The sequence below is a fragment of the Carcharhinus amblyrhynchos genome, chromosome 7 (assembly GCF_965287045.1).
Source record: "Carcharhinus amblyrhynchos chromosome 7, sCarAmb.v2.hapA, whole genome shotgun sequence".
In the NCBI taxonomy this organism is placed as follows: domain Eukaryota; kingdom Metazoa; phylum Chordata; class Chondrichthyes; order Carcharhiniformes; family Carcharhinidae; genus Carcharhinus; species Carcharhinus amblyrhynchos.
The window spans coordinates 106,929,823-106,946,462 of record NC_137330.1 but is presented as its reverse complement, the minus strand read 5'-3'; the positions used below and the strand labels follow the sequence as shown (position 1 = coordinate 106,946,462).

General features: G+C 44.8%; 1 protein-coding gene across 3 annotated transcripts in view; it reads left to right on the top strand.

The window, feature by feature from the left end:
• The window catches only part of LOC145345188 (tyrosine-protein kinase Fyn), a 282,549-nt gene that overhangs the window by 255,495 nt on the left and 10,414 nt on the right, over window positions 1-16,640 (top strand). For all 3 annotated transcript variants that reach the window (XM_080192923.1, XM_080192922.1, XM_080192924.1), the window contains 3 exons: window positions 537-613; window positions 712-865; window positions 15,447-15,578. In XM_080192923.1, the coding sequence (XP_080049049.1) occupies window positions 537-613; window positions 712-865; window positions 15,447-15,578 (363 nt within the window). The remainder of the gene's footprint in view (window positions 1-536; window positions 614-711; window positions 866-15,446; window positions 15,579-16,640) is intronic.

Sequence of the window (16,640 nt, the reverse complement as noted above, 5' to 3'; positions counted from 1 at the left end):
TTTAGAAATCCACTTGGAATTCTGTATCAAAGCGTGAATTTGGTAACTCGACAATAGTGTATGGAAATAAGTAGCTGGTCTTTCTGTAAAGACATAGAGCAATAATTCCCTCCAACTCAGATGTTGAGAAGGCTGAAGGAGCCATTGGCTTCAGTCCTTGTCCATTATCTAGCCCACAGCTCCATCCCTCTTTTCAGCAACTGTCTGAAGCTGATACAGGACGTTTGCGACCTGAGTGTTACATTTGACCCCAAAATGACATTCCATTCATACATTGTTGGCAATCTGCCCTAATATCTGCTTCTGTGGCTTAATGTCAATTTCTGTCTGATGAAACCCCTGTGAAGCGTCCAGAGTGCCTTACTACAGTAAAGGTGTTATATAAATGCATGTTAAATTTCACTGCAAGTCTGGCATCAACATTGTCCAAATTGCACAGATGCTGCTCGGGTATGTCAGTTTCACTAAAGTTAGCACCTAGCTGTGACGTTACTGATTACCGCTGGAAGCCTTTAACACGTTCTCTCATATTCCAGGAAGCCTGCTAGATTTCCTAAAAGACGGGGAAGGAAGAGTCTTGAAGTTACCCAACCTCGTGGATATGGCAGCGCAGGTAAGGTCTAACCTCGGGAGAGCTCCTAAACTGTTTCTTCATCGGCCTTTATTCGCACCCTCATTCACTGACTTGTGTTTGGACTGGGATTGAAACAGGTTGCTGCAGGCATGGCCTACATTGAGAGGATGAACTACATCCACAGGGACCTGAGATCGGCCAATATTCTGGTTGGAGACAATCTGGTGTGCAAGATTGCTGACTTTGGATTGGCACGGTTGATTGAGGACAATGAGTACACAGCACGTCAGGGTGAGTTGTTTGTGCATTTGTATCATGTCCATCCTCTCGTGCGTACAGATTCCATGCTGTTTATATCAAAATACATTTTCTAACACTGCAGTAATGAGTGCAAACTATCAGACGGATTTTGATTTTTTTTTAAACTGTTCTATTGCTTACATTTCAACAGTTCAAAAATATTTCATTATATGTGTAGGGAGAGACTGTGACATCGGTGGTAATGTCACTAGATTGTGGGTGGCACAATGGTTAGCACTGCTGCCTCACAGTGACAGGGACCCAGTTTGATTCCCAGCTTGGGTCACTGTCTCTGTGGAGTTTGCACATTCTCTCTGTGTCGGTGTGGGTTTTCTCCAATGCTCCAGTAACCTCCCCACAGTCTGAAAGATGTAGCTGGTTAGGTGCATTGACCCGAACAGGTGCCGGATTAGGGGATTTTCACAGTAACTTAATTGCAGTGTTAATGTAAGCCTTACTTGTGACTAATTAGTAAGTTTTACTTTAAAAATTAGTAATCCAGACGCCTGGACTAATGATCTGTGACAGTGAACCCATTGTCAATTGTTGGAAAAATCCACCTGGGTCACTAATACTCCTTAGGAAGGAAATCTGCTGTCCTTACCTGGTCTGGCCTACATGTGATTCCAGACCCACTGCAAAGTGGACAACTGTTAACTGCCCTCTGGAATGGCCTCACAAGCCACAGTTAGTTGGAATTGTGGATAGTGTAGAAGTCAAAGGATACAGTGGGATACAGATCAGTTGCAGATGTGGGCGGAGAAATGGGAGACAGAATTTAATCCAGGCAAGTGTGAGGTGCTGCACATTGAGAGATCAAATGTCCAGGGTAAGTATACAATTAATGGCAGGATCCTGAACAGCATTGATGTACAGAGGAATCTTGGGGTTCAGGTCATTAACTCTCTGAAAGCAGCCACACAAGACAGGGTGGTGAAGAAGGCGTATGGCATGCTTGCCTTTATTGGTCAGGACATTGAGTACAAGAGTCGGGATGTCATGTTGCAACTTTATAAAACTTTGGTTAGGCTGCACTTAGAATATTGAGTTCAATTCTGGTTGCCACGTTACGGGAAGGCTTTGGAGAGGGTGCAGAAGAGGTTTACCAGGATGCTGCCTGGATTAGAGGGTACGAACTTTAGGTTGGAAAAACTAGGCTTGTTTTCCCTGGAGCAGCAAAAGCTTAAGGGGGACCTGACTGAAGTCTATATAAAATTGAGAGGCATAAATAGGGTTGACGGTCAGAATGTTTTTCCCAGAGTTGAAATGTCTAATACTCGGGGGCATACACTTAAGGTGAAAGGGAGGAAGTTCAGAGGAGATGTGAGGGGCAAGTTTTTTTCAGAGAGTGGTAGGTGTTTGGAATGCGATGCCAGGGATGGTGAGGGAGGCAGTTACAACAGGGGCATATAAGGGGCTTGTATATAAGTGCGTGAATATGCAAGGAATAGAGGGATATCGACCAAGGGCAGGCAGAAGGGATTAGTTTAATTTGGAGTCATGTTCAGCACAACATCATGGGCCAAAGGGCCTGTCCCTGTGCAGTACTGTTCTAAGCCACTCATGGCAATTAGGGATGGGCAACAAATGCTGGCCCAGCCAGCGATACCCACATCCCATACAAGAATAAAACGAAAGAGTTCTAGGATATCCAGAAATATCCTGCTGTAAGATGTTATTGCGATTAAAAACCTTTCTTTCCTTTGATAATTAACATTTAAATTCACTCCATCTGAATCTAATAGTCCTTGTGTATCTGTTATCAACACATAAAATTTCTGATTTCTTTTTGATTTGGACAGAGTAAAATGTGATCTCAGTGGCGTTCATAATGGAGGCAATCATTCGTCCATTTGCAATCTTTGTGTTAGCCGGAGCACCAGCATGGAAATTTTGTTTATTCATTCATGGGACGTGGGCATCACTGGCAGGCCAGCATTTATTGCCCATCCCTAGTTACCCTTGTTCAGGGGATAGATGAGAGTCAACTACATTGCCGCGGCCATGGGATCACCTGGCCAGACCGGGTAAGGACGGCAGATTTCCTTCCCCAAAGGACATTAGTGAACCAGATGGGTTTTCCCGACAATCGACAATGGTTTCCATGGTCACCAGTAGATTCTTAATTCCAGATATTCTTTTATTGAATTCAAATTCCACCATCTGCCGTGGCGGGATTTGAACCCGGGTCCCTAGGATGTTAGCTGAATTTCTGGATTAATTGTCTAACGATAATACCATCACCTCCCTCAAGATGCAGCTGGTATTATGTATATGAGGGGAAAGAGATTAGTTACCATAGAATCCCTACTGTGCAGAAGGAGACCATTTAGTCCATTGAGTTTGCACCAACACTCCAAAAGAATATCTAACCCAGTCCCACCCCCTACCCTAGCCCCGTAACCGTGGCTAATCCATCTAACCTTCACATCCTTGAGCACTAAGGGGCAATTTAGCTTGGCCAATTCACCTAACCTGCACATCTTTAGATTGTAACTGTCATCCAGTTAGCAGATAGTTCTGCTGCCAAGGGTAACAATGTTCTGTGATGGTACAGCAAGTACTAGGTGAACGTACAAAACTGGGAGATCCAAGGTTAAATTTTATGGGCGGCATGATAATTAGCACTGTTGCCTCACAGTGCAGGGACCCAGGTTCGATTCCCGGTTTGGGTTGCTGTCTGTGTAGAGTTTGCACATTCTCCCCGTGTCTGCATGGGTTTCCTCCAGGCGCTCCGGTTTCCTCCCACACTCCAAAGATGTGTGGGTTAGGTGGATTGGCCATGCTAAATTGCTCCTTAGTGTCAGGGGGATTTGCTATGGTAAATGCATGAGGTTATGGGGTTAGGGCCTCGGTGGGATTGTGGTCAGTGCACACTTGATGGGCTGAATGGCCTCCTCCTGCCTAGTAGGATTCTGATCCCAGCTCTGTGCTGAGGTCCGCAAAGTGGGAAAATTCTTCAGCAAGCCTACAGTAGAGAGAAGGGAATGTGTCAGGATTCCTGATCCTGAAGGTCATCTCTTGACATTTGCTGGAAGTGTGGATTTGCGGATGTCCGGCGGAGAGAGAATAAAATAGAGAATATTTTGTTCCAGTTGTGGGAACCTAGGGACATACCTGTACAAAGTAAAACTGGACAGTCATCAGTCATTGGCAGTGTATCATGAATCAGTTTAAAATGAGCAGAAACCATGAGAGCTGGTTCATGTGGGAGAACAAGTAGAAACTTGACTATAACATTACTCGCATAGTTTAGATGTGTTGACTTTGGATTAATGTTAACCCACTGATGCATTAAATCTTGAGTGTAACATTTAATTAAGTAATGAAAAATGTTAGTTTTATTGAAAAGTGAGTCTTTTCCTCTGCAGCATCATTTAATCACAGATTTTTGGCAATATGCTTAGAGTAGGAAAAAAAGTATCCTTTGTCCAGCACAGGTGAATGCAGAGTAAGAGCCCTGGTGACAGGTGATCAGTGCCTCCTGTGGCTTCTCTCCTACTGTGTGGGATTCAAGATTAAACTCTCTTTATTAGTGTCACAGTCAGTTTATATTAACACTGCAATGAAGTTACTGTGAAAATCCCCTAGTCGCCACACTCTGGCGCCTGTTCGGGTGCACTGAGGGAGAATTTAGCATGGCCAATGCACCTAACCATCACATCTTTCAGACTGTGCGAGGAAACCCACTCAGACACGGGGAGAATGTGCAGACTCTGCACAGACAGTGACCCAAGCCAGGAATCAAACCCAGGTCCTTGACGCTGTGAGGCAGCAGTGCTAACCACTGTGCTGCTAAATTTTTAACTTCTAGTTATTAACCTATTTGTTTATATGAACTTTTTTATTTTATGTGAAGCATGATTATTCCATTGCCCTTGATCATTTTGGTCCCGTTGCGATAATTTGGGCCATTGTACATTGAATATAAGCAGTACTTTTTTGTGCACATGCCCTATTGTTGTGAGCATCTTTGACAAGGCCAGCATTTATTCCCATCACAAATTGCCCTTGAGAAGGTGACGGTGAGCCACCTTCTTAAACCATTGGGGCCCACATAGCACAAACACATCTGCAGTGCTGGCAGAGAGAGAGACCCAGTGACAGTGATGGAATGGTGATATATTCCCAAGTCAGGATGAAGTGTGGTTTTGGAGGGCAGTTGAAGAAGGTGGTAGATTCAGAAAGAATGTTCCCAGTGGTGGAGAGTCCAGAGCTAGGGGTCATAGTTTGAGGATAAGGGGTAAACCTTTTAGAACTGAGGTGAGGAGAAATTTCTTCACCCAGATGATGGTGAATGTGTGAAATTCACTATCACAGAAAGTAGTTGAGACCAAAACATTGTCTGATTTCAAGAAAAAAATTAGATATAGCTCTTGGGGCTAAAGGAATCGAGGGGTGTGGGAGGAGGGGGGGATCAGGATATTGAATTCGATGATCAGCCATGATCAAAATGAATAGCAGGGCAGGTGCAAAGGGCCGAATGGCCTACTCCTGCTTCTAGTTTCTATGTTTGTAGGTTTTGGTGTTCCTATGTTTCTGCTGACCACATACTTGGTTGTTAAGGTCATGGGTATGGAAGGTGCTGTCAAAGAAGCCCTGGCATGTTGCTGCAGTGCTTTTCTATGTTTCTATACAGTATGGGGGAGGAAGGCGGGATCAGACTATTGAGTTGGATAATCAGCCATGATCATAACGAATGGCGGAGCAGGCTCGAAGTGCTGAATGGCCTCCTCCTGCTCCTATTGGTTTCTATGTATCTGTGTAGAGGGTACACATACTGCCCCTGTGTAGCAGTGGTGGACAGGATGCTGCTTTGTCCTGGATGCTATGTGTAAGTGTTGTTGGCAATCCAGGCAACTGGAGATCATTCCATCACACTCTTGACTTGTGCCTGGTGCGTGATCAAGGAACTACCTGGAGTTAGCCGCTCAGTTTATGCTGTTAATGAGGTCTCTCATGTATCAGCCAGTTCTGATTAGATCAATGTTTAACACTACCAACTTCCCACCGAAGCTTGCCCAAGCTTCCAAGTAAATAAATTAACCCCTGGCCACTGCCAAAGTCACACAGCAAAATAATGGACTAACAATATTTTATCAACATTTGAACCATCATTGTGTTTAAACTTTAACATTGAGTATGCAAGTGAATACCAAATAGGGTTAGTTGTCAAAATAAGCAGTAGTTTGGTTATGTCACAGTAATTCAGCATTGTTAGTAATGATAAATATACTGGTGCAATCAATGTCTGACATTGAGATAGATTGGTAAGATTAGTTTAGGACTTGTCTCCTTAGATGGCTGATGAGTTAACAGCCTCAGATAGTCCTTTTGAATATATTAATGCCTGTATGCTTGTAGTTAGCAATGTTTCCAGATCTTAATCAACCCCATCTTTGAGGGGTGTTGATGGACTGGCTGGCTTGCCTTCCTCTGGAAGTAGAGCGTTTGCCTTCTGAGAGATCAACGTGCATCAATAGAATTGCTGCCCACTGTTCCTAGATACCCGATCCTGGGTAAGCAGCTGGTGCTGGGAGCTGTATTTGAACCAGCTGGCTTAAATCTCATCCTCTTATTTATTCCCAGTTAGAAATGTACCTAATAATGGGGCACGGTGGCACAGTGGTTAGCACTGTACCTTACAGCTCCAAGGACATGGGTTCAATTCCGGCCTTGGGTCTGTGTGGAGTTTGCACGTTCTTCCCATGTCTGCGTGGGTTTCCTCTAGGTGCTCCGGTTTCTTCCCACACTCCAAAGATGTGCTGGTTAGGTTGATTGGACATGCTAAAATTGCCCCTTAGTGTCAGGAGGATTAGCAGGATACATATGTGTAGTTACAGGGATAGAGCCTGGGTGGAGCTGTTGTCGGTGCCGTCTAGATGGGTCGAATGGCCTCCTTCTGCACTGTAGGGATTCTGTGGGATTCTGTGGTCTGCCCCCAGCCCACTCACTACGATTCTCATGGCGAGCAGGACAGGAAAACTCCCCCCAATACCTTGCACCTCACTTATTGAACAAAGGTTCTTATCAGGTATCAGGTCTCGTATCAGGTCCATATGTTGGCCCTTGGCCTGCTGCAACACTCCAGTGAGACCCAACACAAACTGGTACCTGAAAGAACCCCCCCCCGCCCCACACCGCCAACACAAACTGGAGGAACAGCCCCTCATCATCTGATTAGGACACATCACAACCCTCAGAACTCAACATTGAGTTCAGCAACTTTAGACTGACCTTTCTGTTTCTCCTTGACCTCTTTTTAAAATCCCATACGTTTTTATTCCTTTCCCCCGCTGGGCCAGCTCTCACTTGTTCTCAGGTTTTGCTTTCGTTTTATTTTCCTATTGGCGCATTCTGAATCTTTGTCATTTAGCACCTTCACTCTGCCATTAATGTCTCCACTGTCTGATAACCTTCTCATCTGTACTGTTCCCACCAATCACTGACCTTCTGCTTTGCTCCACCCCCTCTTATACAATATAAAACCCATCACATTACATACTCTCTTCAGAATAGATGGTCACTTCTGACCTATGATTTAATCATCTCTCTGACATTTTCCATGTGAAAAGCCTTGCAACTCGCTGCTTCTTATTTAATATATAGTAGGGAAGTTCATTCGGTTTGGGGATAAGAATCTGAGAAGTATACTGCAGCCCTCATCTATGGCATTTTATGAATTCTGTTGTCATTTTGAAGAGTAATTTGACTGACAGCTGAAGTGGGTTGGGGGAAGACGATGGTGTTGTGGTAATGCCACTGGTCTAGTGACCCAGTCTAATGCTCTGGAAATATGAGAGGCAATGGCCAAGTGGTATTTTCGCTAATCCAGCTACTCAGCTAATGTTCTGGGGACCTGGGTTCAAATCCTGCCACAGCAGGTGGTGGAATTTGAATTCAACAACAAATATCTGGAATTAAGAATCTAAAGAATCTACTGATGACCATGAAACCATTGTCAATTGTCAGAAAAACCCATCTGGTTCACTAACGTCCTATAGGGAAGGAAATTCCCAATGGTGGGGGTGCCCAGAACCAGGGGGTTCACAGTCTGAGGATACAGGGTAGACCATTTAGGACAGAGATGAGGAGACATTTCTTCACCCTAAGAGTGGTGAGCCTGTGAAATTCATTGAATGTATTGAAGAGGTGACTGGATATAGCACTTGGGGCGAATGGGATCAAAGATTATGGGGAGAAAGCAGGATTAGGCTATTGAGTTGGACAATCAGCCATAATTGTGATGAATGGTGGAGAAGATTGGAAGGGCCAAATGACCTCCTCCTGCTTCTATCTTCTATGTTTCTTTGTTACTTGGTGGCTTACTTGTGACTTCAGAGCCACAGCAATGTGATTGACTCCCAGCTGCCCTCGGGCAACTGGGGATGGGATGAACTAGGGATGGGCAAGAAATGCTGGTCGGTTGTCCCACAAATGAATTTTTTAAAATCCCACCACAACGCTAGTGGAATTTAAATTCCCACAATAAGCCTGGAATTGGAGGTGGTCTCAGTAATGGGCAGCCATCTGGTTCACTCTTGCACTTTGAGGAAGGAAATCTGCTATCTTTATCTGGTTGAGCCTATGTGTGACTCCAGACCCACGGTAATATTGTCGACACTCAAGTGTCCTCTGTGTAGTTCAAGTGCTGTAAGAGATGGGCAACAAACACCGCTATTCCCTGGGCAGCGTGTTCTAGATATTCACCGCGTTCCGGAAATTCACCCCCCTCTGTGTGGGGGGAAAAAAACCTTGCCTTGCACATCTCCTCTAAACTTTTCCTCAAGTACCTTAAACCTATACCCCCTTAGAACATAGAACGTTACAGCACAGTACAGGCCCTTTGGCCCTCAATGTTGTGCCAAGCTATGTCCAATCCCAAAATCAAGCTATCCCGCTCCCCATCATTCTGGTGTGCTCCATGTGCCTATCCAATAACCGCTTGAAAGTTCCTAAAGTGTCTGACTCCACTATCACAGCAGGCAGTGCATTCCACACCCCAACCACTCTCTGAGTAAAGAACCTACCTCAGACATCCCTCCTATATCTCCCACCATGAACCTTATAGTTATGCCCCCTAGTAACATCTACATCCACCCGAGGAAATAGTCTCCTGTACTTGACTTTTCAACCCTGGGAGAAAGCATCTGATTCCACTCTGTCCATGCCACTCATAATTTTGTGAACCTCTATCAGGTCACCGCTCCCCCCAACCCCCGCACAACCTCCATCGTTCCAGTGAGAACAAGCCGAGTTTCTCTCCTTATAATTAATGCCCTCCATGCCAGATAATCCTCTTCTGTACCCTTTCCAAAGCCTCCATATCCTTTTGGTAGAGTGGTGACCAGATTTGTACACAATGATGCCTAACTAAGGTTCTGTACAGCTGTAGCATGACCTGCCGATTTTTATACTCAATAATCCGATCGATGAAGCACGCCTTATGCCTTCTTGACTACCTTCTCCACCTGCATTGCCACTTTCAGTGATCGGTGGACATGTACGCCCAAAAGATACACGAAGATGTGTTTTCACAACACCACAATTACCTCTACTCTCAGAATTATCTCGGACATTTTAATATTTTTTCATAAAGTTTTGAATTGAAGAGCTCAGCTTCCTGTGAAAGCCTGAATTTGGGACTTTTGTCTTTCCGGAGCTCTGGAGTTGATTTTAGCCCTGACCCACCTGGGGAAGACCAGGGCCTCTGCTAAAAATCATAGCACCTCATTCCTTCCCTCTGACGCCCACTCTGGCTCCCTCTGGTCAGTGGTTCCAGGTCCGTGTGCTGTGGCAGGCTGGTGTGCCATGAAGACCCTCCCCCAAGTGTGCCATGACTAAAGATTCAAAATTCACGTCGTTAAAACTAGCCTTCACCTTCAGTTCTGTATTTGACATCTCCAAGACCCGATGAATCCTGGGCCTCCCACCGGCTGGGAAAGAGTCGTATGTGTGCTGCTTAGATTTTTCACGTTAGTCAGGCCCGTGTGCGTGACCAGCGGGACTGGGAGCTGAAGGCCCATGTGTCTACACAAAAAACGAAATCTCAAAAAGGGCGCAAAAACCCTGGGAGAAGCGAGAGAGACAAGGAGGTGATTCTTCCATCGTGCTGCTTTGCTTTTGTAGCGCAGCGGGGCTGGGAGATTTGAACGGAGGCCATTTTGTGGGGTCCCTCCTGGGCGCCATAGCCTCCACAAGTCTCCCAATACTGGATTTCCGGCGCCATCAGCTCTGCACCAGAAATCAGCACAGAGCTGCCTAAATTATTTAGATGACAACGAGCATACAACTTGAATCACATTAGTAGGCCTAGGACTGAAGTCTTCTGGCCTATTAGTGTGCTCCGCCCCCCCCCCCCACCCCCACCCCCAACCAGGAATGGTTCATTCCAGCGGGGTTTAGTATAGCTCCCCCACCTGTGGGGAACCTGGGCCGCCTAGTGCTGTCCACGGGGCAAAGTGCCAATGCCCAGGGGGCACCTTGGCACTGCCCACCAGGCATCAGCACTCAGAATCCTTTGATATTCCAGTTGTGTGCAGTCTTTGATTGGATTCCATCAGGGGTCACTGTTGAGTATTGGGCTTTGCACCTCAGGGAGAATAGTCTGACCTTGTAGGTGACACAACGCAGATTCAGCAGACTAATAGCAGGGGTTAAAGGGTGAGATTGTGCAGACAGGTAGTGCAAATTTGGTTTGCGTTCCCTTGAGTACGCAGGATTGGCAGGGCGGTTTGATCGAGGTACTTAAGGATGTTAAAAGGAATTCTCTTCTGCTAAGAGGTCGTGTCTGTTTGGATAATTGAACAATACTAAAAGTTGTGAGCTTTTTGCTCCATTAAGGTTTTTGAGGGATATGGAGCAAAGGCAGATAAATGAGATTTGGGGGTATAGACTGGCCACAAACTAAGTGAAGTTCAAGGGGCTGAATGGCCTGGTCCTGATCTTAATGCGTATAAGGGATGCTGTACTGATTACATGTCTGCTCTAGCTTCTGTTTTAGATTGAATTACGTTTGACTTTGCTCAGTGAAAATCTCAGCTATATTCAAAGGATCTCGGTGCTAGTACTGAATCTCAGTTAGATGGTTGCTGGCACAAGCCCCACTCCGGTAATTTAAGCATAAAATCGAGGCTGAGGGAGTGCTAGGCTGAAGTGTCAGATTACACTGCAGAGAGCTTCTCACTTTGTGTAAAGTGCCTTTGGGCACTCTGAGGTTGCAAAAGGTGCAGCATAAATCCAAGCTCTTTCTGCATTTTGGTTTTTGCGTCTTAAAAAATAATTGAACAAAACGATCTTCCACAAATTTTCAAATGAGCTTTAAATGAAGGCTAATAATTTAATTTTGATACAGAAGGTATATCCAGCCTGTGAGACATCATCTCTGCTTATCCTTCTGCACTCTCTTTTACTAACATATTTTGAAAACCATATGCCAATCACTGGCAGAATGTTTCCTATGTTCTTGAGTGCTTGTGCCGTTTTTTTTAGAAACTTAAAATGGACCTACCTCGCACTAAATTGACCTTCTGCACACTCTCCTCTATGAACGGTATGCTTTGTCTGTATAGCACGCAAGAAACAATATTTTTCTCTGTATACCAGTACATGTGATAATAAATCAAATAATTATCCCACAATTTTGGTGCACCGATCAGTTACCGCAAAAAGTATACTCAGTCATAGGTACATAATTCATCTTTTAATCCAACTACATTTTGATTTTTAGTTATAATGGGCAGAAAAAAGGTGCACAAAGCGACATAATAGTTGAAATGGAAATTGCTTTACAAATGGCAGCACTTGGCACAGGGTGAGCCCTGCCCAATGGCCAACCGACCCCCACCCTGTGCACTCAGTCTTTGCCCTATACACTTCCCCCACCCCTCCCGCCCACCTCTCCCAAAACAACTGCAGGCACTGGCAAATGGCCCAACCCAGGACTGTCCTCCCCACCCCAACACAGCTAAGCTACTTGATACTTGGCACAGACTTAAGAGTTTTTCAAGCAGTGATCAGTTGACTTGATGAGACATCTCATGGGACTTGTTGGTTAATGGGCTTATGACGCAGGAGCATGAATTGAACTTTGGCTGATGGATGGGAAGCAGGGTATTTGGCAATTTTCCTGACTAGAGATAGCCAGAAGTAGTGTAACCTTGGGTCATTACAGCTTCATAAAATCATCAGAGGCATAAATAAGATGAACAGCCAGTCTTTTCCCCTGGGTAAAGTAAAGTTTTTATTTAAAGTTTATTTATTAGTCACAAGTAGGCTTACATTAACACTGCGATGAAGTTACTGTGAAAATCCCCCAGTCGCCACACTCCGGTGCCTGTTTGGGTACACTGAGGAAGAATTCAGCGTGGCCAATGCATTCATCCAGCACATCTTTCAGCCTTTGGGAGGAAACCGGAGCGCCTGGAGGAAACCCACGCAGACATGGGGAAAACGTACAAACTTCACACAGACAGTGACCCAAACCAGGAGTCGTACCCAGGTCCCTGGCACTGTGAGGCAGCAGTGCTAACCACTGCCACCATGCTGCCCCTAGGGTAGGCTAGTCCAAACCTAGAGGGTTTAATGTGAAAGGGGAAAGATTTAAAAAGGGACCCGAGGGGCAACTTTTTCAGAGTGTGGAGCGGATATGTAATGAGCTACCAAAGGATGTGGCAGAGACAGGCACAGATACAACTTTTACAACAATTACAATTTTGAATGGATCTACCTCGCATTAAGTTGATCTTTCTCTACACCCTGGCTATGACTATAACACTACATTCTGCACTCTCTTCTTTGCTTCTCTATGACTGGTATGCTTTGTCTGTATAGTGCGCAAGAAACAATACTTTTCACTATATACTATTACATGTGGCAATAATAAATCAAATCAAACATTTAAAATACATTTGGACAGAAGCATGGACAGGAAAGATTTAGGGGGATATGGGCCAAACGCAGTCAAATGGGACTAGTTCAGTTTAGTCATCTGGTCGGCACAGATGAGATGGGCCAAAGGGCCTGTTTCGGTGCTGTATATCTCCCTGAGTCATTGTTGGGCCCACTCATTGTTCTTGGTAAATGTAGGTGATTTCGGTGAAAGATCTCTAAATTTACCAAAGGTCAGATGTGGGATTTTCGGGAAATGGTGAGGAGGAACGTAAAAGACTACAGGGAGACTGTTCGGGAACTTTTCATGAACATTTTTTTCCAATTTCAAAATGTGAATATTGGAATTGTTTTTATCTTATTGTATAAGATATTAGAATTTGCCATCTTGTGAGGAAGGGTGTTATAGTTTGCAGGAAGACTTAGACAGGTTGCAGAGCTGGGCCGAGAGGTGGCGGATGGAGTTTAATGCGGAGAAGTGTGAGGTAATTCACTTTGGTAGGAATAACAGATGTGTTGAGTATAGGGCTAACGGGAGGACTTTGAATAGTGTGGATGAACAGAGGGATCTAGGTGTATGTGTACATAGATCCCTGAAAGTTGGGAATCAAGTAGATAGGGTTGTTAAGAAGGCATACGGTGTCTTGGCGTTTATTGGTAGGGGGATTGAATTTAGGAGTCACAGCGTCATGTTGCAACTGTACACAACTCTGGTGCGGCCGCACTTGGAGTACTGTGTGCAGTTCTGGTCCCCACATTACAGGAAGGATGTGGAGGCTTTGGAGAGGGTGCAGAGGAGGTTTACCAGGATGTTGCCTGGTATGGAGGGGAGGTCCTATGAGGAGAGACTGAGGGATTTGGGGTTGTTTTCGCTGGAAAGAAGGCGGCTAAGAGGGGATCTTATTGAAACATATAAGATGATTAGAGGTTTAGATAGGGTGGACAGTGATAGCCTTTTTCCTCGGATGGAGAAAGCTAGCACGAGGGGGCATGGCTTTAAATTAAGGGGGGGTAGTTATAGGACGGATGTCAGGGGTAGGTTCTTTACCCAGAGGGTGGTGAGGGATTGGAATGCCCTGCCTGCTGCGGTTGTAAATGCGCCTAGTTTGGGGGCGTTTAAGAGATCCGTGGATAGGTTTATGGACGAAAAGGGATTGGTTTAGGTTAGTGGGTCATTGTTTTTTTTTAACTGGTCGGCGCAACATCGTGGGCCGAAGGGCCTGTTCTGCGCTGTAATGTTCTATGTTCTATGTTCTGTGTTCTATCTTCTATCTTCTTTTCCGCATTATTAGAAGGAGGATAGGCCTTACATTTATATAGGTGCTTTACTGGCTTCTGGGCATCCTCTAAACACCTTCCAGACAATGAAGTACTTGTGAACTGCCATCATTGTTTTGACATAGGAGACATGACAGGCGATTTACAAACAGGAATCTCCCACAAACATAAGAACATAAGAAATAGGAGCAGGAGTAGGCCATCTAGCCCTTCGAGCCTGCCCCGCCATTCAATAAGATCATGGCTGATCTGTCGTGGCTCAGTTCCACATTCCCGCCCTCTCCCCATAACCCTTAATCCCCTTGCCTATCAAAAACCCATCAACTCGCGTCTTAAAAATATTTAGCGAGGCAGCCTCCACCACTTCAACAGGCAGAGAATTCCAGAGATTCACCACCCTTTGAGTGAAGAAGTTCCTCCTCAACTCCGTTCTCAGCAATGTGATAATGACCAGACAATCTGGTTTAGTGATGTTGGCTGAGGATTAGATACTGGGAGACCTTCCTGGTTCCTCTTCGCAGTGGTGCCATAGGATGTTTCACATTGCCACACGGGGTCTCAGTTTAATCCAGTCTCATCCAAAAGATGGTACATTGGCAGAAATTATGCTTTGTGTGTTTGGACCGAAAGATGATTCGGCGATTTTAGCTCAGCACAACATCGAGGGCCGAAGGGCCTGCACTGTGCTATACTGTTCTACATTCTATGATACCACTGTGACACCATCATGGCAGCATGAGCCGTGTTGAATGGAGTGAGGGTAGGAGGGTGAAGGAGTTGGGGGTGGAGGGGTGAGGGATTGGGGGAAGGGAATTCACAGAATATTACAGTGTAGAGAGGCCCTTTGGCCCATCAAGTCTGCACCGATGCAAGAAAGGCCCTGACCTGCCCACCTAATCATACTTGCCAGCACTTGGCCCGTAGCTTTGAATATTATGGTGTGCCAAGTACTATTCCAGATACTTTTTAAAGGATGTGAGGCATCCTGCCTCCACCACATCCCAGGCAACGCATTCCAGACCATCACCATCCTCTGAGTTAAAAAGTATTTCCTCAAATCCCCCTAAACTCCTCACCCCTCACTTTTAACTTGTAAGTTAATGTTCCATCCCATAATGAGAAGGGCAAGTCAGTGTGGAAAGTTGTGTTCATGCAGTGTCTGACATTTCTGCATGGACCGTCACTGGGACGTTGATAACTTGGTAGAGAATGTACATCCATCATCCTGACTGCAATATGTCAGATGTGAAGAAGATGAAAAACTGCCCATAGAAAAAGAGAACAAACATTTCTCAGAAATATCCCATGAGGCAGTTTCTTTACTTGAGTTTTTTTTTAATTTTAAAAAGAAAAACTTTGGAATATCTTATTTACCTCCTCATCTCCTTCCCCCCCCGACAACCAGGTGCAAAATTTCCCATAAAATGGACAGCACCAGAAGCTGCACTGTACGGGAGGTTCACAATCAAGTCAGACGTCTGGTCCTTTGGCATCCTACTGACAGAGTTGGTGACGAAGGGGAGAGTGCCGTATCCAGGTAAGACTCGCAGAGAACAACTCACTCATTTTTGGAGCCAGGTGTTCAGCTGTTAGTCCAGCCTTGCCCTTGGCAGAGAATCCAAGAAAAGGAGTCCTGTTTTCTGCCTCTTTTAAAATGAAATTTGGACGCATTCTTTCTCCAAAAGTAACAACTTGAGATAAATTTGAAACCAGGTACTTTTTAAAAAGAAGCCAACTCATTCCTCAATGAAACACATTCTCGGATAGTTATATTTTAAGGTTAGCTCAATTTAAAATGTGTAAAAGGGCCAGTACTTTAGATAGATTTTTGACCAGATTGTCAACTCGAAGATTGTTGTAATTTTCTAAAATGTAAAAGCTAATTGTATGCAGGGGCTGTTCTTTAACACGGACACCTTGCCAGATACAAAAAAAGTAATATTTTCATTGTACATGTCGTAGCTGCTATTGTGGATAAGGGAGATGAAATTGTTTGGACCTTCAACCAAGTAGAGCCAAACCAATGGATCATAATGGGGAGGTGATGACCTGGTGGTATTATCTATTATTAGACTATATATTGGACTATTAACCCAGAAACTCAGCTGATATTCTGGGGACCTGGGTTCCAATCCCGCCATGGCAGGTGGTGGAATTGGAATTCAACCAAAAATATCTGGAATTAAGAATCTACCGATGACCATGAAACAATTGTTGGAAAAAACCCATCTGGTTCACTAATGCCCTTTAGGGGAGGAAATCTGCCATCCTTACCCCATCTGGCCTACATGTATCTCCAGAGCCACAGCAATGTGGTTGACTCTCAGCTGCCCTCTGGATAAGGGCAACAAGGGATGGGCAATAAATGCTGGCCAGCCAGCGATGCTCATGTCCCATGAATGAATAAAAACAAGTGTCAACCATGTAAAAAAATTTCCTTAGTGATCCATCAGCTAAGAATTTATGCATGTATGTTGACCCCATTTTAATTTATGAATAGTTTATTTTATTTCAAAATAAACCCAGCAAGCTAGATTTACTCAAACAAGATCAAAATGAATGTATTACAAGAAATATAGCCATGAGATATTTGGATGCA